Source organism: Bison bison, unplaced genomic scaffold (assembly GCF_000754665.1).
Source record: "Bison bison bison isolate TAMUID 2011002044 unplaced genomic scaffold, Bison_UMD1.0 scf7180017864291, whole genome shotgun sequence".
NCBI classification, from domain to species: domain Eukaryota; kingdom Metazoa; phylum Chordata; class Mammalia; order Artiodactyla; family Bovidae; genus Bison; species Bison bison.
In genome coordinates, this window is record NW_011494863.1 from 10,923,994 (window position 1) to 10,948,356 (window position 24,363).

The 24,363-nt window shown below is 48.3% G+C and overlaps 1 protein-coding gene across 5 annotated transcripts in view; it reads left to right on the plus strand.

Moving 5' to 3' along the window:
• The window catches only part of ARHGEF37 (Rho guanine nucleotide exchange factor (GEF) 37), a 92,395-nt gene that overhangs the window by 38,322 nt on the left and 29,710 nt on the right, over positions 1-24,363 (plus strand). For 2 of the 5 annotated variants that reach the window (XR_826174.1, XR_826173.1), the window contains exons 7-13: positions 1,825-1,929; positions 3,847-3,957; positions 4,609-4,938; positions 8,588-8,716; positions 11,483-11,678; positions 13,182-13,339; positions 16,457-18,449. Coding sequence is in view for 3 of the 5 variants with exons in the window: in XM_010850538.1 (XP_010848840.1) it covers positions 1,825-1,929; positions 3,847-3,957; positions 4,609-4,938; positions 8,588-8,716; positions 11,483-11,678; positions 13,182-13,339; positions 16,457-16,666 (1,239 nt within the window). In the remaining 2 variants the exon portion in view is untranslated. Of the gene's footprint in view, positions 1-1,824; positions 1,930-3,846; positions 3,958-4,608; positions 4,939-8,587; positions 8,717-11,482; positions 11,679-13,181; positions 13,340-16,456; positions 19,403-24,363 lie in introns of those variants that run through there. The other 3 variants (XM_010850538.1, XM_010850539.1, XM_010850540.1) reach the window with 2 other exon arrangements.

Sequence of the window (24,363 nt, forward strand, 5' to 3'; positions counted from 1 at the left end):
TAGATGGACTTTTGTTGGCAAAATAATGTCTCTGCTTTTTAATATGCTGTCTAGGTTGGTCATAACTTTTCTTCTGAGGAGCAAGCATCTTTTAATTTCATGGCTGCAATCACCATCTGCAGTGATTTTGGAGCCCAAAAAATAAAGTCTGTCCCTCTTTCCATTGTTTCCCCATCTATTTTCCATGAAGTGATGGGACCGGATGCCATGATCTTAGTTTTCTGATTGTTGAGTTTTAAGCCAACTTTTTCACTCTTCTGTTTTACTTTCATCTAGAGGCTCTTTAGTTCTTCTTCACTTTCTGCCATAAGGGTGGTGTCATCTGCATATGTGAGGTTATTGATATTTCTCCCGACAATCTTGATTCGAGCTTGTGCTTCATCCAGCCCAGCGTTTCTCATGATGTACTCTGCATATAAGTTAAATAAGCAGGGTGACAATATACAGCCTTGACATACTCCTTTCCCGATTTGGAACCAGTCTGTTGTTCCATGTACAGTTCTAACTGTTGCTTCTTTACCTACATACAGATTTCTCAGGAGGCAGGTCAAGTGGTCTGGTATTCCTTTCTCTTTAAGAATTTTCCACAGTTTGTTATGATCCACACAGTTGAAGGCTTTGGAGTAGTCAATAAAGCTGAAGTAGATGTTTTTCTGGAACTCTCTTGCTTTTTCTATGATCCAACAGATGTTGGAAATTTGGTCTCTGGTTCCTCTGCTTTTTCTAAATCCAGCTTGAACATCTGGAAGTTCATGCTTCATGTATTGTTGAAGCCTGACTTGGAGAATTTTGAGCATTACTTTGCTAGCCTGTGAGATGTGTGCAATTGTGCAGTAGTTTGAACATTCTTTGGCATTGCCTTTCCTTGGGATTGGAATGAAAACTGACCTTTTCCAGTCTGTGGCCACTGCTGAGTTTTCCAAATTTGCTGGCATATTGAGTGCAGCACTTTCACGACATCATCTTTTAGGATTTGAAATAGCTCAACTGGAATTCCATCACCTCCACTAGCTTTGTTCGTAGTGATGCTTCCTAACCAGGAATCAAACCCACACCCCTGCCCTGGAAGTTAGGGAAGTCCTTCCACTTGATTCTGAATAGCCAGGGTGGGCTCTCTCCTCTGCGCCTTGTGCTGCTCTTTCTCCGGGGCCTCTTGATACAGGTGTGTGTGTGTTTTCAGTCACTCAGTTGTGTCTTTTCGACCTTATGGACTGTAGCCCATCAGGCTTCTCTGTCAGTGGTATTCTCTAGGCAAGAATAATAGAATGAGTTGCCATTTCCTCCTCCAGGGGATCTTCCTGACCCAGGAATCAAACCTGAATCTCCTGTGTCTCCTGCCCTGCAGGTGGATTTTTACCTCTGAGCCACCAGCAAAGCCCCTTGATGCAGATAGGAGAACTTATGTCTGGGCCTGGGCAAGGAACCAGCCTCAAATAGCTACTAGTAGAAACTTAGGTTGACTGAGTGCTTACTCTGAACCAGGCATTAATGGTTCCACACAATGAAGTAAATGTTCACATTATCCCCATGTTGCAGATGCGGAAACAGGCTCCAAGAGGGCAAAACAATTGCCTAAGTTCACACAGACAGGAAGCAAGTGAACCAGGGCTCGTGTGTCTGATTTCATGGTCTGAATACAAAACCACTAAGCCGCACTCACTGCCTCTGACCATCCCACTCAGTTTGGAGACTGGAGGAATGGCTCTGATATGCGGGTCTGTGGAAAGGTGTGTGTGTGTGGTTCCTAGCAAGGACTTGGGACAGAGGTGTACACTGCCCCTATGTGGATGTTCTCGGCCCTCATAAGCGTAACTTTACTCTCAGACGGAAGACAAGGAATTTGATGACTTAGAAGAGAGGTTCCACTGGGTGTCGCTGTGTGTGACCGAGCTGAAGAGCAATGTGGCTGCTTACCTGGATAATTTGGAGGTGAGGACCCTGTGGTAAATAATGGTGTGTGTGTGTGGCGGGGCGGGGGACGGGGGTGGGGGGCAGGCTGGGATACCTGGACAGGTACGTAGGGCCCATTGAACAAGCCCCTGATAAAGGCACCAGCTTCAAGGACCAATTGGAAGAGATCGTAATAGTTGCTGGTTGGAGGCCAGAGAAGGGCCTTGGGGAAGCACTCCTTAATCTAGAGGTTATCTGGCTGGGGCAACTTCTGAGTTCATTGAGTATTCAGGAACTGGGGTTCCCACTGGGCAGAGTCAAATTCACTGGAAGCAGAGTCCTCTGGAAGAACCCTGTCAGACCGGTGCTAGAGCAGGAGTGACAAACAGGTGCTCAAAGGGACCAGGCAGGGAATGTTATTGACTGAAGTGTATAGGTGTATAGGCCTATTGTCTGTTTATGAGACTGTTAGGTAGAGTTCAATATGTAGTAATATTTGGAGTTTGAATGACTGAATAAATGCATAAATGAATAAAATAAAATTAAATGCCCTGTCTCATGGGAGTTGTTGCTGCATGGGAGTGTGGACCCAATGCTGCCAGTTCTTCTGATTTTAAGGAAGAAGAAAACTGAAAATTGAGACCTTTTGGTGAAATCTCATGATGTGTCCATGTAAGCAACTAATTAAATAAGAATCTAAATGTTATATGGGCCCAACAAAATACATTTTTGCATGCCAGATTAAGCCCACAGGGACACCAGTTTGCATTCCCAACCAGCACATTACTTTCCTTGCGCCCAAATTCCCACTTCGTTCTTGTCATCGCTGCTGACTCATTCCATCCACTCTGTCCCTTTTGCGTGGTTTTGTTCTCAGTCACATCCATTTGCACAGACCAGCTCAGTCAGATGAGAACAGGCTCTTTGGATAATAGGATTTGGAGTGACATTATTGGAAGTGTGTAGAAGGAGAGAGGTTGTAGTTCTATGCTTTTCTGTGTGGGGCACACCCCCTGCTTATTCCTGCTCCATCTTGCCCCAGTCCCCACAGAAAGATAACAGCACAGTGAGTGAGAAGCGCAAGGCCCTCAGAGAAAGAATGGAGGGGCCTTGAGAGAGAGAAACCAGAAGCCCCCAAGAGACATGTCTGGCTTTGCAGAGAAGAACAGATACTTAGAAGCATTAAGGCTGTGTTGCCCTGAATGCAGGATTTACATGACAGATACAGGGTTGACATGAAATCCCATAGCAAGAAATTGACTCTCTCTCTTAATCCTCAGAGTCCAGGAAAAGCCTCTTTTGCTGGCATGTAAATAAACCAGCAGAACCAGTCTCAGGCTGGAAGCCTTCAGCTGGCCATGACGCCCAGACAGAATTTAATAGCATTGTTTTTATAGCAGTTATTTTTAACATGCTTATTTATGGCAATTATTACTGGCTTTTCCTTTATGGAAGGATCATAAGGTGTTTTTTTTTTTTTGGCCATGCCATGCAGCTTGTGGGATCTTAGTTTCCTGACCAAGGATTGAACCCAGGCCCTTGGCAGTGAAAGCACAGACTCCTAACCACTAGACTGCCAGGGAATTCCCCATAAGGTGTTTTTTTGTTGTTGTTGTTTGTTTGTTTTAATGCACTGATTTAAATAGGGATGCTAGGTTGATTTAAGGAAAAGTATTATTAGAACATGAGGAGCAGACATGGCAGAAAAAAAAATTCACAAGTGTGATAATGAGAAGTGTGTGAATTGGAGGCAACACTGGAATAGGGAGAAAGATGTGGGCTTAGAGAAAGAAGATTCTAATCACCCGAGTTGTGCAAGGATAGATTAGCTGTGTGCAGACACTTGGAGGGTGTGCAGACAGCCTGGGCAACCTTTTCCGGGATGTCGTGGAGGGGCTTTCAGGTGTGAGATGGTCTCAGTGGGCTGTGATTGGCTCTCCTTTGACCCCCATCTAGGCTTTCCTCCGCTTCCGGCCCCAGGACTACAATCTGGAAATCCCCGAGGGGCCTGTGGTACAGTACTGTTACCTGGCAAGAGACCTGCAGCTCCAGGCCTTCCCAGAGTTTGTGAGTGGAACTTCTCTCTTCTTTTTTTCAGGCAGGTGGCAGAGTCTATAAGAATCATATTTAGAAGTGAGGCCCTTTCCTCGATGGTTACATCCATAACTGTCCTGGGTAGTCAGCAGGGTGGAGATTATTATTAGTGCATTTTCCTGATAAAAATAGGGCCAGCTAATGTTTATTGAGCCATGTTATCTGCCAGGCACTGTGCTAAAGTCTTTACATTCTTTACTCATTTAATCCTCACGACATAGCTTACAGGGTAAATACTGTTAATAACTCCATTCTGTAGATGAGGCTCAGAAAGGGTGACCTCCCAGGTTATTCAGATGATCAATGGCAAGCTAGGATCTCAGCCCCAACGACTATGGTTTTGATCACCATCCTATACCAAATTTTTTCAACATCTCTGCACAGTAACCATATTAAGAATTGACATATATTAAATACTTGTTCTGTGCACTCTGCTAAGCTTGTTACATGCATTGTCCCCATTTCTCAGATGGGCACCTTGAGGCCCAGAAAGGTTAGATATCGTGCTAGAGGTCATAGCTGTTTGGTGAGAGTGGCACTGGAGCCTCTCTCCAAAGCTCCTGCTTCCTGTGGCCACCCTCTGCCACTTCTTTCTTCAACTCCCAAGCTCACCTCTCCCCACAGAAGCAGCAACTGGAAGCCCAGGTGTGGCAGCCATTGTGCAGCCTGGCCAAAGCCTTGGCAGGCCCTCAGAACCTGATCAAGAAGCGTCTGGACAAACTACTGGACTTTGAGAGGGTGGAAGAGAAGCTGTTGGAGGTGGGCAGTGTGACCTACGAGGAGGAGGCAGCCCGGCACACGTACCAGGCACTCAACTCCCTGCTAGTGGCTGAACTCCCACAGTTTAACCAGCTGGCCATGCGGTGGCTCGGCCAGATCCTGTGCACATTTGTGACTCTCCAGAGGGACCTTGCAAAGCAAGTGCTGCAGAGGGCAGAGGACAGCTTAGCCCAGGTAAGGCTTCTGGGACTGGGGTGTGTCTGGGAAATTGCTGGACGGGCCTCCTCAGCCCTTCAGCAGGTTGTTTGGAAGGGGCTGGAGTGGAGTGAAGTTGGGCCTCCCAAACAGGCTACCAGGTGCTCAGGAGGAGGCCATGGGGACCTTCTGGATCTCTCTTAGGCCTATTCTCCCTCCTTTAATAGAGTCAGACCATGGAAGCAAAGGGTAATATAGAACTGGGACTCTAGGCCGCTTGCAGGCTCTGGGACTCAGAAACACAGGAGGCTCGCCTGGGAAAATAACAGGCCTTGGGGCCATTCCCAGGAGTGTATTAGAAGCAGGTGACAAGAGACAGGGCCCCTTCTACATTAGTCAGGAGTAAATGCTTCAAGCTGGTGTTCCTGCCCCTGCTACTACTTCTAGCAGCTGCCTCCCTGTGAGCCTTTACTGCACACTGGGTTTGGAACATTTTCCATATATTGTCTCACTTAATCCTCACTATAACCCCACAGAGTAGGTATTGTTATTCTCATTTCAAAAGGAAGCCGGGACCACAGATGTTAAGCAGCTTGCCCAAGCCGTATAGCTCATGGCTAAATTTAAATCCTGGCAGGTGAACTCTAGAGCCTGAACCACAATGCCCGACAGCCTGTTAAAAACAGCCATCTGCTGAATGCATAAATAGGGCACAGAGAGGCTTAAACAAATTTCCAAGTGTAAACTTTGATTTTAGGATTTTGAACACTGGGGTTGGTATAGGAAAGAACACTCAACTGTTCTTCAGTCTCTCTCTGATATCAGCATCAGAGCTCAGTGGCTTGTGGGTCTAAGCTCTGCAGAAATGTCAGTGTTGCTCGTTCCACATGGTGTTTCCTGTGCCTCATGTGCCCCAGCTCAGCTTTCTCCATCCAGTTTATTGCATAAAAATCCTGATGAAATTTTCCACCCCCGACCCTTACCATTGTGATACCACTTTGGCTGTGTGGATCACAACAAACTGTGGAAAATTCTTAAAGAGATGGGAATACCAGACCACCTTACCTGCCTCCTGAGAAATCTGTCAAGAAGCAACAACAGTTAAAACCGAACATGGAACAACAGACTGGTTCCAAATTGGGAAAGGAGTATGTAAAGGCTGTATATTGTCACCCTGGGTATTTAACTTATATGCAGAATACATCATGTGAAATGCCGGACTGGATGAAGTACAAGCTGGAATCAAGATTGCCAGGAGAAATATCAATAACCTCAGATATGCAGATGACACCACCCTTATGGCAGAAAGTGAAGAGGAACTGAGGAGCCTTTTGATGAAAGGGAAAGAGAAGAGTCAAAAAGCTGCCTTAAAACTCAACATTCAGAAAACTAAGATCATGGCATCTGGTTCCATCACTTCATGGCAAATAGATGGGGAAAAAATGGAAACAGTGACAGACTTTATTTTCTTGGGCTCCAAAATCAGTGCAGATGGTGACTGCAGCCATTACTTAAAAGATGAAATTAAAAGACGCTTGCTCCTTGGAAGAAAAGCTATGACCAAGCTAGACAGCATATTAAAAAGCAGAGATATTACTTTGCTGACAAAGGTCTGTCTAGTCAAAGCTATGGTGTTTCCAGTAGTCATGTATGGATGTGAGAGTTGGTCTATAAAGAAAGCTGAGTGCCCAAGAATTGATGCTTTTGAACTATGGTGTTGGAGAAGACTCTTGAGAGTCCCTTGGACTGCAAAGAGATCGAACCAGTCCATCCTAAAGGAAATCAACCCTGAATATTTGTTGGAAGGACTGATGCTGAAGCTGAAACTCCAATACTTTGGCCACCTGATGCAAAGAACTGACTCACTGGAAAAGACCCCGATGCTGGGAAAGCTTGCAGGTAGCAGGAGAAGGGGATGACAGAGGATGAGATGGTTGGATGGCATCACCAACTCGATGAACAAGTTTGAGCAAGCTCCGTGAGTTGGTGATGGACAGGGAATCTTGGCGTGCTGCAGTCCATGGGGTCACAAAGAGTTGGACATGACTGAGCAACTGAGCTGAACTGAACTGAACTCTTAGCACTACCTTCCCAGCCCATAGTCTCACTCTGCAGCTGCAGCCTCCCACCACTTCTGAGTACGATCACAGCCACTTTGCTAAGACTCCTTCTTCAGCCTAGAATGTCCCTCCCTGTCTCCCCCATACCTTTCACAGTGCCTGACATGTGGTAGGACCTCCACAAATAAGGGGCGAATGAATCTCTCCATGAAGTTCTCAGAATCCCCTTTCTCCAGGGGGGAGAACCCATCTCCCCATCCTCTGTACTCCAGCAGCCCTCAGGATGTGCTTCTCCTAAGCTCTTATCAGAGCCTGCATCCTGTTGAGGTGATGGATGAAGCTGTTTCCCCTCATTAAGCTTCTCTTCTTTTTGGCCCTCACAGCATTTAGTACAGAGTTCTATCCTCAGACACTGTTTTTGAATTAAGTCCAAACCATCTGCAAAAAGAAGCTGTTCTCTTTCCTGAAGGCAGAGGGTAAATCTGATCAGATAATCTTCTCATTCTCTTCTCACCCTCTAGTCTTCTATCTAGGGCAGCCAGACCCTCTTGTGTTTACACTGGGCTATGCAGGGCTGGGGAGTATTCTAGGATACTGTAGTGGGAAGGTCAACTTCATAAGAGCAGAAAGAAGGCATTCCTTTTTTTCTTTTTTTGACTGTGCTATGTGGCATTGGGTTCCCCAACCAGAGATTGAACTTGTGCCCCCTGCATTGGGAGCACTGAGTCTTAACCACTGGACCACAACCATGGAAGTCCCAGAAAGAGGGCATTTCTCGATTGATCTTGTAATGTAGAATCTTAGGGCCTGTTAATGATTGAATACAGCTTCCTGTCTATGTCCCATGTCCCATTCTCCTGGACAGTCTCCTGGAACCTGGGAAAGGCCCACATGGTAGAACCTCAATCTCTCTGCATCCTGGGGGCAGAGGAAAGGCCCTGGTGGTTTTGGTGACCAGCAGAGAAGACATGTTTCTGTTAGCTGTGGGGCCTTGGTCACTTCTAGACTGTCTGATGAAAATGCAAGAGTTGCCCAGCAGGGCCAAGTTCCCAGAATGGAGCATCATTCAGAACTCCCTGGGCTCCAAACCAGCTTAGGCATAAAGAACATATTATACAATTGTGTAACCTGGAGACCCAACAAACAATGTTGTTGAGGCTCTGGCTTGCACTGTATCTCCTGGCTGTTTCCCTCTCTGGGTTGGCTTTATTGTCAAGCAGGTGTTTTTTGCAAGGTGGGAGAGAGTGGCTCTCAACAGCTCCAGGTGTTTACCTTAACATCTCAGGATCTAAAAGAAGAATCACCCTGTCACTCTCAGCCTTCATGTACTAAATCTGATGGGAACATTCCGAATGGCCTTGCTCTAGTCCATTGTCCACTCCTTGACCAATCACGGTAGATAAGAAAAGGGATGCTGTGACTGCCAGTCCTGTGGCCAGGCACCAGGAGGGACAATACCCCTGGACCCCCGTAGAGGGATGCTTTCTTAAAGGAAGGTGGGGCAGTACCCAGGCCAAACCAAGACAAAGACATAAAGGCCCATCCTAACACAGCTGGGGCTGGAGTGTGGCTGTCAGGGTCTCCTCTCTGCCAAGGAGGGCTCTGATGACAGTGTCTATGCCCCCCAGCTCCCCCACCACCACCTGTCTGAGCCAGCCTTCAGGAAGCTGGTGGAGGATGCACTAGGCCAGACCAGTCACCAGCTTCGCTCCTTTCAAGAGAACTTTGAGAAAGTGCTGCCACCTCCCACCACACAAGTAAGTGTCCTTCCTTCCCCTTCAAAGACTAGCCAGTCCTTCACCTGCCAGTGGGGTGAGGTCAGCCCCCTATTTCCTTCCCCTTTTTTTCCCCCAGTTGTTCCCTGTTACCCCAGAAACACGTTGCCTTTCCCTCTCTCTTTTTTGTGACCTGGGGGTGGGGGTGGGGTGGAAATCTCTCTCTCTCTCTCTCTCTCACACACACACACACATTCTCTTCATGGTTGATAAGTGTAAAAGCAGGTTAAGAAGATAACCTAAACATTTTGCTCTTAATGACATCACAACAGACAAGTGGCATGAACACCCTGAAGCCTGCAACTTCTTCAGATTTTTCAGCAAAATTAACTTTGTTTCCTCATCACTTTCCCATAGAACTTGCTTCAAATATGAGCATTCAGGACAAATGAAATGTTTGCACTAGAAGTAATTTAGATTTTCTTTTTGCTATGAAATTTTTAATTGCAAAAGACAGTGTTTCAGCTGCATTGTGGTTGACAGAACTTTGGCTGGCCAAAGGCTTTTTTGGGGGGTAAAATGGTTTTCCTCTAAAATATAATGAAAGGGTATCTTGCAGTCTGCTTGAAGAATTCTTCAAGAATATATAAAATAATGGAGTAGGATGGGCAGGGTGGGAGGGAGACTCAAGAGGGAGGGCATATATGTACACTTACAGCTGATACACATTGTTGTATGGCAAAAATCAACACAATATTATCAAGCAATTATCTTCCAATTAAATAAAAAGACAAAACCATAAGAAAGAATAAAATCAGCCTAATAATTTTAAAAATATATAAACTTAAAAAAATTTTAAAAAGAATATATAAAATATTATGTATGTTTTAGTAACTGATGTAGCTGAAGGGCAAAGGGGCTCTCAGAGAGTGATGAAACCTGGGTTTGAGAAAACTGAAACTATATTCAGTCACATGTGAGATGTGAAGTGAGGGTCAGGAGACAGGTCCAAGATTCCCCCAAAGGGAGGAGGGGGCCCAAGAGACATGGGGGAACATTAAAGGAGCCCAGAAGGACTGGGCAGAGACAGGTGGCATTTGCACCAAGAGCCTCAGAGGGGTGTGTGCACTTCAAGTGTGGTGGCCTCCTCCTGGGAGTGAGCTGTCCCCACTTCGTTGCCCACCCTGAGATACCCAGCAGAGGACTCATTCGAGCTGTTACATGGGCTCTGCGACCCGAGGGGAAGAAGGGTGGAGGAAATCAAGAACGGAGTCGCCACTCAGATGAGCCATGGAAACTTCTATCTTCTTCTACTTAAGACAAAATAACATTTTTTCTTATTGGAAAAGCAAGCCATGGTGATTGCAGGAAAAAGAAGAGAAGATACATAAAAATAGAAAGAAATGGGAACATCATAGTCCTGATGTGTTGCAAATTGGTAGGAAGAGAAGGGACTCCCATGACCCCAGCCCCACCCCCAGCTTCCCCATCTCTCCTCTCATGTACCCCTGCAAGACTCACACAGATACACAGACACACACCTTCCTACAAATTCCTATGACTTATTTGGCTACGAGTACAGATCCCAGAGGAGTGGCGCCACCCGCAGGACATGAGAGAACCAGTGCGATCTTTGCAGGCCTCCCCAGCGCCTCCAGGGAGCGCTGCTGTTCTTCACACACGGAGGGGCAGAGACTTGAGAAAGAAGACAAACGTCTGCTACCCCATACTTGCATTAACACCACCATTCTGAAAAAGAGCTACTGTGCCTCTACACTTTTGTTTGAGGGCCTGTTTAGAAACCTGGGATTCTCCTGGTTCTTGATCCTGATTCAGGAACCTGTTGGAAGTAAGGGAGATGGCAGAGTCCATGCCCAAGTGTCCCTAAAGGGCATCTCTGCTTACCTTCCTACATCTAGCACCTCTCCACCTGGAAATAGCCACATAGAATATAGTGAATATATGTCCATCCATATATATCTAGTGAGAGAGGATATATAATAAATCTATATTCAATATTTTTAGCTTCTTTGTTTTACAAAAGGGGACAATCTGAGTCTCTTCTTGTTAATACTTTAGTTGGAAGCAGTGAATGAAAAAACAAAGACAGGGCCAAATTTCTAGATGCTCTGAAAGTGCACTGAATCATTCTCCTTAGCTACATGGCAATTTCCATTAAAGAAAAACTCTGTTGTCACTCACAAGGCTTACCATGCCTTGTAAATGGTAGGCGGCTCGATAAAGGCTTGTGGACTCAAAACCCATGGAACAAAACACTGAATTTCCTTTGTTCACCCGTGTGTGAGGGGTCTACATGTGTCAGCCCTGTGCTGGCTATTTAAGATCCCAGGTGAGTAAGGGCTGTTTCTGACATGACACTCATAGTCTTGCTCATTGGTGTTGAAAGATGTGTGTAAGGCATTTTCCTGTGGGACAGCTTAGCTTAATGCTATGGGCAGAATTTAGGGCACAGTCTTGGAGTTCTGTAACTGGGAGATTCAGAAACGGACTTAGGATTTTAGAAATCCCAAGAAATTTAGACCAGAGAAGGATTTTAGAAGCTTCTTCTAAAATGCCTTTCTTCTGAATGCATTTCTTCTGAAATGCCTTTGGATACTAAGAGCATGTGTTTCTCATCTGATGCATCCATTTGTTGTTGAGGAGGCTGTTGCCCTGACTGGGATGGGTCTGTGGGGAGCAGAGGTGGACTTGGCCCAGGACTCCTGGCTGTCAGCATGTTGGCCAGCACTGGTGTTAGCTTTAACCCTCCAGCTCCAGCACTGGTGTCTGTCTCTCTCCCTCTCCCAGCCACTCCTTCCAGGGGCTGAACGCCAGGTGCAGGCGCTCCTGAGCAGGTATGGCCCGGGAAAGCTGTACCAGGTGACAAGCAACATCAGCGGGGCTGGGACTCTGGACCTGACCCTACCTCGGGGCCACATCGTAGCCCTCCTTCAAAACAAGGACACCAAAGGCAACAGCAGCCGATGGCTGGTGGACACTGGAGGTATGTGGGACTTCAGGGGGCACTTCCCCGCCCTTTGGGAAATCCACCCAACGAGAGCCAGTGGGGAGACACGGGTGCTCTTGTGGGTGGGGTCTGGCTATGCAGATCCAGTGTGGGAATGAACACAGGTGAACATGGAGGGCTTGGGGATATAGCCAGCTTAGTGTGGTGTATGACATGCCAAAAAGAGAAGTTGTCATATGTTGCATCATCCGTATCAAGCACCTACTATGTGCTGGGTGCTGTGTAAGGAGGGCAAGGACTTGCGAGGACTCTGCCTTGGGGACCTCACAAGTCACTGGTGTAGACGCAGTTCTGTGGATCACCTTGAAGAATGGCGATATGTGGAGGAGGAACACTTGGATCCCAACTGTGGGGACAGAAGTCTGACATCGAGAATGAAGTTGATGTTGTCCTGCTCCCTCTGCTCTGGTCAGGTCCCTGGGTGTGCTGCTCAGATGTGGGGGCCCCAGGAGACAGCAGGGCAGGAAGAAAGGGGCACCATGAACCCAGGACGAGATGCCCCAGTATCTCCAGTGTCTTCCACAGAGGGGCATGCGATCCACAGATGACGGTTACACAGGACTATTGGGAGGGGATCTGCAGACAGTTTTTCCCCACTTCAGATACTTTATTTTAATTCAGTATTTTAATGTATATTAGAAAAAATATAACTAGTACAGAAACCCATGATTTTATTCATTGTTATCAGTGTATAGTACAACTCTAAGTTTTAAAAAGTGAGTTTATTAAAAAGATGGTACAGATCTGGGAAAATTCATAAAAGGGGAAACTCTGGGCTCAAGTTGAAAAACTTGAGCTGAATGAAGATTAAAACAAGGCCCCTGGAGTCAAGAAGACCAGGTTTGGATCCCAACTCAGCACTTTAATAACTGCATGATCCCAGAAGAGTTATGGAGCCTCTCTGAGCCCCGTTGGTTCAGCAATAAAATGGAAATAATGATACTGACCTTGAGAGCTGATGTAAAGACCAGGTGGTCCAGTGCAGTTCAGCACCAGGCAAGCTCTCAGATGGTGATGGCCATTCACAGTAACTGCAGCCAGAACACCCCTGGGGTAGCTATTCCAAGAAGGGGCGGGGGGCACTTGGAGAAGGGAAAGGCAATTTCTGCCTCCTGGGAAGACAGTCCTGCAGTGAGGAGTAGCCTTGCTTGGACAGGGGACCAGAGGTGCCAGCACCAGGAAAACAGTTTTCGTTCCAGTCCAAGGAAGGACTTTTTGTCTCTGCCAGAGCTGTTCCACATGAACTGGGTTGCCTCTGTGGGGAATGAGCTCCCTGTCACCGGGGTAAACAAGCAGAAGCTAGAAAGAGTGAGCGCAGGGTGGGGTGAGTGGTGTTGTGACGTTCTGAGATGACTTTCCAAGGTCCACTGTAGTGCTGAGAAGCTGTATTGGACGCAGTCACATCCATGAATGGTGGTGACTTCCTCTACCACTGAAAGGAGTGATCCACAGCCAGATAACATTCTGTATGTCCTGCAGGACATCGAGGGTACGTGCCAGCAGGAAAACTGGAGGTGTACCATGTGGTCCCCAGTGAGGAGGAGCTCAGAGGGCAGGAGAGGCCTCACAGAGACTCCCAACATCAGACACCAGAGCCCATCTCAGCCCCGGTCCCCTCTGTCCCAGCTGTGACCCAGGTGAGCCTAGAAGAGGGGTGGGGGCCATCTGGAGCGGGGCTTTGATTTTCATCCTGTCAGGAAGAGTTACTACCCTGTGGAGGGGCCAGGGCCAGGAGTCAGTGGCCATACCAGTTTCCTGGCCAGGTGTGTACCTGGAGAAAGCAGACTCTTGTCCCTGCCATGTCAAGAGCAGAGAGCTAATCCTTTACTCTCTAGTAAGCACAGCAAGTGGGATTATTTCATTCATTCATTTAGTCATGCATTAATTATTCAGTATACGCCAGGCACTGTGTTAGATGAGAGATACAATGATGAGCAGAGGTCAACCTTGGCCCTTGCCTTCCTCAAATTTACAATCTGGGAGGTGGGGGAAACAGTGATTAATAAAATAATCATATAAATGATCTTAAAGTTCTGTTGGTGATAGGTGCCAGAGCCTTAAGTGAGGGAGAGGATTAGGGAAGATTTTTCTGAAAAGAATCATGCTTTTGCTCAGATTTGAAGGATGAATAGGAAGTAATTGGATAAAGGGGTGTGAATGGGAAGAGCTTCCCTGAAAACATGCCCAGCAAATGCAAAGGCCCAGGGCTGGGGAAGACACGGTTAGTAAGGAACTGAGGGGAGCCAGCAAGGTAGGGGCAGTGAGGTGCTGTTGAAGAGGTGAGGTGGGGCCAGCCATTGGGGCCTGTGGCCTTGGCAAGGGTGTCGGTCTTTCTCATAAAAAGCCATGGGAAACTTGTACATGCATGTTCATCGCAGCATTATTCATAACAGCCCTAAGTGGAAACAATCTATGTCTGTCAACTGATGAAAGAATAAACAAAATCTGACGTATCCATGCAATTTCAGATATTATTCATCCAAGAGAAAGAATGACTTTCTGACACATACCACCACACGTAGCTCTATACAGAAGACCATGTAATGTGTGATTCTCTATTCAAACTGTGTAGGATAGACAGTTACATTTGGACAGAAAGTAGACCAGTGGTTGTCAGGGGCTCGGGGCAAGGGGAGTGGAAAGTGACTGTTAAGTGGTCTAGGGTCTCTTTTTGGGATGATGAAGATGTTCTGGAATTAGATAGTGATGGTGGTGGCACAACCTTGAGAACATACTAAAAACTACTGAATTATATACTTTGAAAGGGTGGAATGTATGTATGTGAATTATATCTCAAAGCAATAAGTGATGGGAAGGCTTTGCAGAGCCAAATCCTAGGGGGAAAAGGGTCAGTGGGGTCGATGTGAGGGTTGATTGAGGTAGTTGGTGGCTGGTACATGGGAGCATCAGTAAATGGAGGCAGCATGCACAGTTATGGAGGAGGAACTCCACAGGTGATGAATGAGCAGCAGAAAGGACCCAGGCCCAGGGCCAGGGGCCCAGAGGCTTGCAGTGAATAGCCGGGGAGCCTGGAGTGGGCTGAGGGAGGGCTGCACAGAAGCCCGTGGAAGCTGTGATGTACAGCTCTGGCACATGCTGAGAAGGTTCTCAGGCCAGTGCCAGGAGAATTAGTTAGAAGTGATACACCAGGGCTGCTTCCAGCTGGACACACCCACCCATCGGCAAAGGACCCATAGGGTCCCACAAGGGAGGCTGGCCACCCAACTCAACCCCATCGCCAGCCAGTGTGGATGGTGTCCCCAGAGCCCCCACCTAGGGGCTCATGTGGAGAGCTCAGCTGTCCCTCAGCCCAGGGACATCAGCTGCTTCCTCTTTGCTTGTGGGTCTGCTCAGTGGGACTCACATGGGGTCATTCCAGTCCCCTGTTGCCTCTGACTATTCCTGGCCCATAGTAATAAAAGTCATGGTAGGGGCTTCCCTAGTGGCTCTGTGGTAAAGAATCCGCCTGCCAATGCAGGAGACACGGGTTTGACCCCTGATCCGGGAAGATCCCACATGCCATGAGGTAACTGAGCCCATGCACCACAACCGTTGAGCCTGTGCTCTGGAGCTTGGGAGCCACAACCGCTGAAGCCTGCACATCCTAGAGCCTGTGCCCTGCAACAAGAGAAGCCTCCATGAGAAGTCCACTCACCACAACTAGAGAGACAGAGCAACTAGAGAAAACCACAGCAGCAAAGACCCAGCGCAGCCAAACAATAAAAGTCATGGTAGAAATAACCAAAGCAGGGAATTCCCTGGTCATCCAGTAGTTAGAACTTGGCACTTTGACTCATGAGGCCTGGGTTCCATCTCTTGTCAGGGAACTGAGATCCCTCAAGCTGCACAGCATGGCCAAAATAATATAATACTTCTTGTGAAGTTGCTCAGTCGTGTCTGACTCCTTGCAACCCCACGGACTGTAGCCTGCCAGGCTCCTCCGTCCATGGGATTTTCTAGACAAGAATACTGGAGTGGGTTGCCATTTGCTTCTCCAGAGGATCTTCCCGACCCAGGGATCGAACCTGGGTCTTCCACTTTGTAGGCAGACGCTTTTACCGTCTGAGCCACCAAGGAAGTCAAAGCAGCCTGCATTTGTTGAGCCCTTACTCTGTACCAGGCTCAGGCATTCATTCTTTAAGTTCCCATGATTACCTGGAGGGAAGGATATCATACTTCCATGTTACAGATGATGAAACTGAGGCCCAGGGAGGTAAAATATTATCCTAAGTGCCCTCCCCTCCATTATAGTCTTTTTTGGGGGACCCTTTACCTAAAAAGTAATAAAGTTGCCCAACCATCCCTCCTGTCTCTACACCAAGCTGAGAAATTGGTCTGGACAGATGACACCCTTGGATCTGAGGAGGGTAGTGAGGAAGGGACTCTGAGTCTTCCGCTGGGTAGGACGGCAGCAGTGCACTGAGAACACCCCTTCTGAGGTCAGACAGGTCAGCTTCACTGCTCTGTGGTTTTGAATCAGTTCCTTGACGTCTCTGAGTCTCAATTTCCTTATCTGAAAAAAGGAGGAAATAGAATTATAGAACTGTGAAAATCAAAACCAGGCAAAGAGCCTGCCATCCACTAGGTATTAGCAGAGTGGAAGTAGCTGACATCTTTGGACAAAGGACGCATTTGGGAGGTGACTGCCCAGCCACTGAGTCAGGTGTCAGGGAAGAGGGTAAACAGCTTCTCTGGGTTGGGCTTGTCCGTGCTCTCGCCCTGACCACTTCTGTGTCATTCCCCATGTGTTTCAGGTGGTGGCCATGTACCCCTTCATGGCCAGAAGCAGCCATGAAGTGAGTCTGCAGGCAGGCCAGCGGGTGACTGTGCTGGAGGCCCAGGACAAGAAGGGGAACCCAGAATGGAGCCTCGTGGAAGTAAACGGACAGAGGGGCTACGTGCCTTCCAGCTTCCTGGCCAGGGCCCCAAGTCCAGCTCCGTGGGGCTGGAGTTTGCCTTCTTAGGGTGCCCTCCTTTAAGTCTATGTTCCAGGAGGGTTAGAGGCTGTGACCCTGGGAAGGAAAAGAAGCAAAGAGAAGGTGGGGGTGAATGGGGAGATCAGGTCAGGGTGGGGTGAAGGGCACGGAGAAGGTAGCCAAAAGAGGGAGATGAGCCTTGCGGAACGCCTGGTGTGGGTGGGCACGAAAGGCCCCAACCAGGGCAGCTCATTATGTTTGCCTGAAGAGGGCGTTCCAACCTGAGTCACAGCACCCTGGATGGCAGGTCCCAGCTGATGCGCCAGGACTTGCTTGTGGCCAGTCTTACCTGTGCTCCTGCCCCAGCCTGTCCACGGGAGTGGGTCACCTAGATGAGCATTACCTGTGTGCTATGTGGTTGCATGGAGGGCCCCTGGAAAGCCCAGAACTACCTGGTCTGACAGCTCACTTCCTTCCTGTGATATAGAGACACCATAGCTGACCAGTCGGCTTTTATTTCTCTACAGTGGGAGCTGAATTACCTTGGGCAGTGAACACACAGGACCCCTCTCTAGCAGGGAGCGAGGGCTTGTCAGGGCAGTAGAAAGGTTCCCAGGAGTCTTTTGGCTGGGCCTGGAGTGGGTGTGAGCAAGTCACGATTCTGGAATGTATGTAGGCAAATGCAGAGGCTGCCCCAGGGGAGAGGGGTTTTTGAGGGTGTGTTAGGTGGGGTGTGTGAAGTTGTACAGTTGAGGTGTGTGTTAGGTTGGCAGCAGTTGTACACTGCTGCTGTGTTCTCTGAACTAGGGGACAAAGGGCCATGCAAATCACAGAGGAAACTGTGAAGCAGGTAACTAAAGACCTGGTGGGTGGGTAATGACTTGGTTTCCTATTTCTGGAAGAAGGAGCCAGGGGAACCCCCGGTGGTTTCAGGAGGGTGGTGAGGGCCTGGAGGCCACAGTGGAGGTGATGTCAGTTGGCTGTGGAACCTCAGACATAGGACACAACCTCAGTTTTAACATCTATTAAGACCTAACTCAGGCTTGTGATGAGAATGAGGAGATGCCAAAGTTGTGGAAGCTCCTTGTGAATCGTGAAGTGTGACATAAAAGTAAAATTGCAGGATGTGCAGGAAGTGGTCTCAGGATGGCCCCAGGCATCAACTGGCCACTCTCCATGCCCATGGCCATGACCAACATTAATAATCAGTGTGGCATCCTTTGCTTTAAACCCAGGATCCCTCCCAGTGCTGCATTCTAAGTAACCAAACTTTTGAATTTGGTGAGATCACGTTAATTGCCATCCCTTTCTAGAACCTAGAAATTGAAGCCTCTCAAAAGAGTTCTTGTTCAAGGAAGACTGACTACCAGGGCAAATTTGGGTGCAGCAGCTGTTGGATCATCATTTCTAAGTTGTTGCTTTGGGCTCAGATAAGTTGCAAGACTCACAGGAGAGAGAAAAGGTGATTCAGTGTACCTTTTAAAACAAATGACAAATTTCAGAACAAATCCACATTAGATTATATGTAAAAACAGGTGACAGTTTAGACTTAAGTCCAAGAATGCCTCTGTATTATAACTGTAGTGCCTAAAATTGTTATCTCTGGTTTTTGGAGAGCCTTTAATAAGTGTATACATGTCTGTGTCAGACAGTCTATAACTTACCTCCTCTGGGCTTGTGAAAGCATGAAGGCTGCATACATAATGCAAGAGAAACTCAGTCCCCACAACCTTTCACCCAGCACAAAATTGACTCTAAGATGCTTATGACTCATTTTCCTTTCTCTTCCCTGCTCAGATTTCTGATGCAAACAAGAAGCACAGGAGAACAGGTAATAAAATAGGAAATCCAGCTGTGGTAGAACCAGTGTGGTTCTACAGTACTTTTGAGAGCCTACTGTTTGCACTGGGGCAGCTTTCAACTATGACTGAAGCGAGGTTCCCACTCAGAGATGCTGATGCAATTTGTCTGGAGTGTGGCCCAGCCTCAGGAAATCAGAGAGCTCCTCAAGTACTTCCAGTGTGTGGCCAGGGTTGGAGACCTCTGCCCTGGACACTCAGTGCTGGTCGAGATAGATCTAGGGTCAGAAATGGTCACAAGCTCTGACCTAGAATGTGCCCCATCCTAACTTTGTACTTGCTGAGATGCTTTAAACAGGCAGCTTGAGAGGAGGTTTGAAACAGGACAGCCTGTTCTTTCAGGTCCTAGAATGTATATTTATTAAGTGCCATTAAAAGGGACCTGAACAAAACTGGATGTTCTTGTAGGCATAAGGAAGAAAACCGAAATATACTTGGAACCAAATCTGTGTCACGAAAGGAAAATAAAAATGTATTCAGTAGCACATGGGTTGTGGTTTTTCATACCAGGGAATGAGATTAAAAGTCACTGAAGGGTGAGGAAATGCACAACTGAGAATATGGAGAATGGCCTGAATTTTCTCCAGAGGACTCGGTGTAATGTGCCTTTCCCCTCCAGATGCCTAGAACCATTGCACTGTGTCTTATTTATTTCAGTGCTGGGCAATCACATGTTAGACTCGCAAAGGTATTTGCCTATGACTTGAACAACACTTCCAAGAATTGAAGACTGATTCACGAGGGTGCCTCTTGCTCCCTGCAATGGAGTTTAACCTTTTGGGCTCCAACCTAGTTTTAGACATGGGGACCAGATTACAGTATCTCAATGCTCAAAAAGATGAGCAAATTCTTGGTTAATGTGCTGAGTTCTAGCTTGGTGAATAACTGATGTCAACTGCTGGGAATAAAGGTCTTAAAGATGAAATATCGCTGAAATTTGTGTGACTCACCATTGGAGGGCCAGTCAGTGTGACCTTTGTTCACTAGACACTTGCTGTATATAAAAAGGGCACCTCATTTATTCATGTGTTCGTTTAATGAGTGTCTACTGCATACCTTCAGTGCCTCCAGGAGTTGGCTGTTGGGGATGCAGTGAAGTCCAAGATCGGGGCCCTGCCCTCCCAAAGCCTACAGTCTGATGAAGGAGGCAGGCAAGGCAACAGTTACACACAGTGTTAGTTGTTATGGGTGATAACAGGTGCCACCAGAGCCCGGGGGGGGGGGGGGGCAGCTGCTGACCTAGACTTGGCTAAGGAGGGCTTCCTGAAAGAAGTGATATCCAAGCTGACGGGAAATGGAATAGATGAAGGTGGGAGGGAGGGCACGTGCAAAGGTCCAGAGATAAGAGCAAGCACGGCTCATCGGGGAACTGAGATGCTGTAAGGCTGAAACACATGCTGTGTGTAGGGGTGGTGGGCGCAGTGGGGGATGGCTTAGTGAGCTGTGCATGGTAAGGAGCTTTGGGGTTTATTGTGAAGACAGTCAGGGGGCTCTAAAGGGTTTCAAGCAGAAGAGTGACACACCGGGATTGCAGTTTAGGATGCAAGTTCTGGTTCATCCCTGGATCTCCCTAAGCATCTGTCACATGCCTCAAGTTACAGATGTTCAATACACGTTGCTCAGATAACACCCAGATGGGATCGGACCACCAAAGCCTGCCTCCAAGTATCTCCCATCCAGCTATAAAGGACATATGAGCATCAAGCAATTACCTGGTACCACAGGGCAGAATGCTGTCAGCCCCAGAAGTTGTTACGGCCCAGGCTTCTAGATGTTCAGACAAGGAGGAGCTTTGGGGATGCTGAGGGGGTCAGGGAGACTTTCTGGAGGAAGTGGGGCTGGTGCTGGGTTTGTGGATAAGTAGGATTGGGGAGCTGACTGAGCCACCAGGCTTCCCTGGTACCTCAGTGGTAAAGAATCTACCTGCAATGCAGGAGACTTGGGTTTGATTCCTGGGTTGGAAAATCCCCTGGATAATGGCATGGCTACCCATGCCAGTGTTCTTGCCTGGAGAATGGACAGAGGATCCTGGCAGGTTACAGTCCATAGAGTCTCAAAGAGTCGGACACAACTGAGTGACTAAGCACACAGGATTGGGGAAGGGGAAAGGGAAGACTTCTCAGGCCCAGGGAAGCAGCATCGTGGTGTAAGTGTCCAGCACTTGGCCTTAAAACCCCTGAGTTCAGGGCCTACCTGGCCATAGGCAAGTAGCAAACTCATTTACTACAAGGTTATGCATGGGAAGAAGTTTGATGAGGGTCCCCAGCCCTCCCCTTGGTCTTCTGTTTTTCTTATCAATAATTTTTGAACTTCCTTTTTCTGAGTCAGGGTGGGCACCTTTCCCATTGAGGGCAATCCAAGACATGGGCTGGAGTGTCCTAGATGTTTTTCTCATCTGTAAAGTGTGTGCAATTCCTCTTCTCACAGGGCAAGTGAGAGGATTGAAGGAAACACTTGTGAACGGTGGTTGATCACAATGGGAGCGTCACTGCTGTGTAGTGAGGGAACTTGTGAACTCTGACCACTAGGTGGCAGCAGGGCTCTATCAGCTGAGATTGGGCCTGGAAACGCCCCCGGTCAAATTGAAATACTGAGGCTGTCAGGCAGGTGGTGCAGATGGGAGGAAGGGCCAGGTGAAAGGCCCTAGGGAGTGGCAGGGACTGTGATGGACCAGCACGAACACACTCCAGCTACAGGATCTTGCAGCTGCTCGGCTTCGGCCAGTGCTGCCACATCAGAATGAGGGCCGCATGGTGCCAGGCTTTCTGATTTTTTGAGAGAAGTCAAATACCAGGGTTTTGTTTTGTTTTTTGATGTGAACTCTTCTGTGTGGAGATTGTGCGGGTCACAGAAGGTCTCCCCCAGTACATCTTATGCCAGAGTGTGGGTTGGCTGCCCTGGTGGAGAATCTCCTCTGAAGAATTAGCTTCATGTCTATTTCCTGTGAGAGCCCTTCATGTGTCTCCACTTCACTCACTACTTCATCAGACATTAATTTTCCTCCTTGGATCTCTGGGGAGCACTGTTCTCTTTTATGCTATTGTTACTATTGTTGTCGTCAAACTTCTGTTAGATTGTGGGCCATATTTTCTGACCATCCATGAGGATCTCCACAGGACCTGTTTCACAAGGTTCTTTTGAGGAAGAAATGAGCCAGGGCCTGGCTCATTAGCACTCAGTAAACATACTTATTATTATGGGGATGTGAGGGGAGATGACATGACATTTGGAGGAAGGTTTGCAGGGCCTGTCTTTCTCTCAGTATAGGGGCTGGTGACAAGGCCTGGCCACTCCCTTATGTAGATGAAGCCCCTGGCTCGTGAGGGCCCTTCCCTGGTTCCAGCCCTTCCCTCAGAGGCTGCTATTACACCCCAAAGGCATTCTTGGGACTTCCCCTGGTCTGGATCCCTGGTGCTGCATCTGGGTCAGGGTGGGCAGCATTCCCATCCAGGACAATCCCAGTCACGGGCAGGAATGTCCTAGATTCTCCTGTCTCTCCCCGGTGATAGGACTTTCTGCAGTTCACTGCATCAGGACAACTCAGGCAGCGATTCAGGGATTCAGGTGATGATCAGGCATGCAGGTGCACTGAAGCAGGACTCTGCTCATAGGCTTAAGGCCCTTTGCATCCAGAAGCATCTTCTCAGGGTGTTCCCAGGAGACCCAGCAGCTTTGGGGACCAAAGCTCCTTGCTGGAGGTTCCAGTAGCAGATTCAGGAACAAAGAAAGAGGGAGATTAGATTTGTCCTCTCAGGCTCTGATTTATGCTGGGTTCAGGAGCACTAATGAATGCCGTTCCGTTAGGGCTCAGGCAGCTCCCATGCTTCCAGGGCACCTCAGGGTGGTGGTTCTGGGTTCCCTGGCTTGGACCCATGCATCTGTCATCAGGGGTCTGGGCAGCCTTGAGGCCTATGCATAGGAAGGGAGCTCAGGGGCTGAAGGTTTGGAACAGCCTAGAGCCTCAGAAAAATTGAGGCCAGAGCAGGTGTAGGAGTTGCATCCACCCCTTCTGAGCAGCTCACATTTCCAGAGGTTAGTCATTTGCTTGCTTGCTCTCACATTTATTCCCTGACCAGCTCTGCTGTGTACTGCAGAGAACTACATTTCCCAGGCTCCTCTGACCTCTGATTTTCTGGTATGTTTGGCCAATGGGAGACACTGGCAGGAAGGAGGAGAGGAGAACTCTAGATATTTCTCCCTCTCTCAGTTTCAGGCTGCATCTCTGCCTTGGCTGGTCTCCTCATAGTTCCAGCTTCCACTGGATGTTCCTTCCCTCTTGGCCTTGGGAAGGCCTGGCTGGGCTTCCAGTTTCTGTCAGGTAGCTTCAGATACTGGCACTAGTAACACTGCCGCTTCCCTGCGTTCCTCCAACCTACAGACTGGAGTGTCTTTTTGCTATTGTTAATCCCTGTGGTGCTTCTAGGATCTTTTTTAACTTGTGTAACTCCCTCACCATGTCCCTCTGTTCAAAAGGCATAGAGTGGTTCTCTTTCTGACTGGACAGTGACTCTTGTGTGGCTTAGTGGCTAAGGGAACAGGGAGGTGGTGGATAGTGGAGCTGGGGCTCCAGATACCTCTGCCCCTCGGGCTGCCCAGCCTTCAGAGGGGATTGGGAGCATCACCAAGTCTGCTACACCTTCTCTGGGTCAGGGAACGTTTGGGCCCTCTCCACCCAGAGCTCTTGAAAGAGTGTTCAGCTGTAGACAGCAGCTGAGTGGGTCAGGTTCAGGGTCAGTGGCTGTGAGAATCTGCAGATCAACCCTTGTTTGGGGCAGCTGAAGCTGTTCCTACAGGGTCCAGAGAAGCAAACCCAGAGGAGACCCATGGGTCACTGTGTGAGAGCAGAGCCAGGCTGCATGCAGGAGGAGGGGGTCACCTCCTTCTAGCCATAGGGCCTTGAGTCTGGCCCAGGCTCGGGAGGGGCAGTGAGATAGGAACTGGAGGTGGGGCTTCTGGCCAGGGAAGAGCCTGCTTGTCTTGATTCCGGGGTCTCAGTGATTCTGGGCACATCAGCAGAGTCTCTGGCCTGAGAAAAGGCCAGTACAGTAATAGCAATCACCGCAGCTTCTGTTCATGTCTCAGAGGGCTGTTTGAGGGTGATGTGAGGGAATCCACTTTACATGATTAATCCAGTGCTGGCACATTGGAAGCTCTCAAGATCTGCAAGCTAAAGAAAAATAAAAACCAAAAAATAACCCCTACAAATCTCAACAGCAACCACCCTATGTGGACCTTATTCTGTAGGCATTTCATGGAATAGGCTGGTGCCTAGTTTGCAGTGAAACCCAGGCCTCTCCCCTGGAGCGTGTCTGGGGCTGGCAACACAGTCCCAGCTGCCAGGGCCAGGAAGTGGGTCAAGTCGGGTGACAAGTTGTGAGGTTGGGAGATCACTGTGATTCCAGGACACACGCCCCAGAGATATGGGGACAGATAGTAGGTGTCCAGAACTGCAATGGTGCACTTAAGGACAAATATCACCTCATGTTCAGCCAGGAAAGATATTAAGGCCAGGTCAGAGAGTGGGTACCAGTCTTTGGGTTGAAGTTCAAGTACTAGGCCCTGGGGACTTAGCGATCAGGTCCACTAAAATCAGGAACTGGCAGGAGGCAGGATTCAGCACTGGGCACAAGGAACTTCATTTGGAGCCCTAGGGGCCAGAGCTGCTGGAAACTCTCACGTCTGAGGACAGGATTGAACCTAAGGAACAAGATGGGTTGCCTGTGGGCGAGGGGCTGGGATGGAGAGGGTATGGGACGAAGAGGCCCTGGGGGTCAGGAGCCCAGACTTCACATTGAAAAATGTCCAAATTCAAATCCCGACTCCACACCCACCAGCTGTATGACCTCATTGAACAAGTTACTTCATTTCCCTAAAACCTCACTTTCC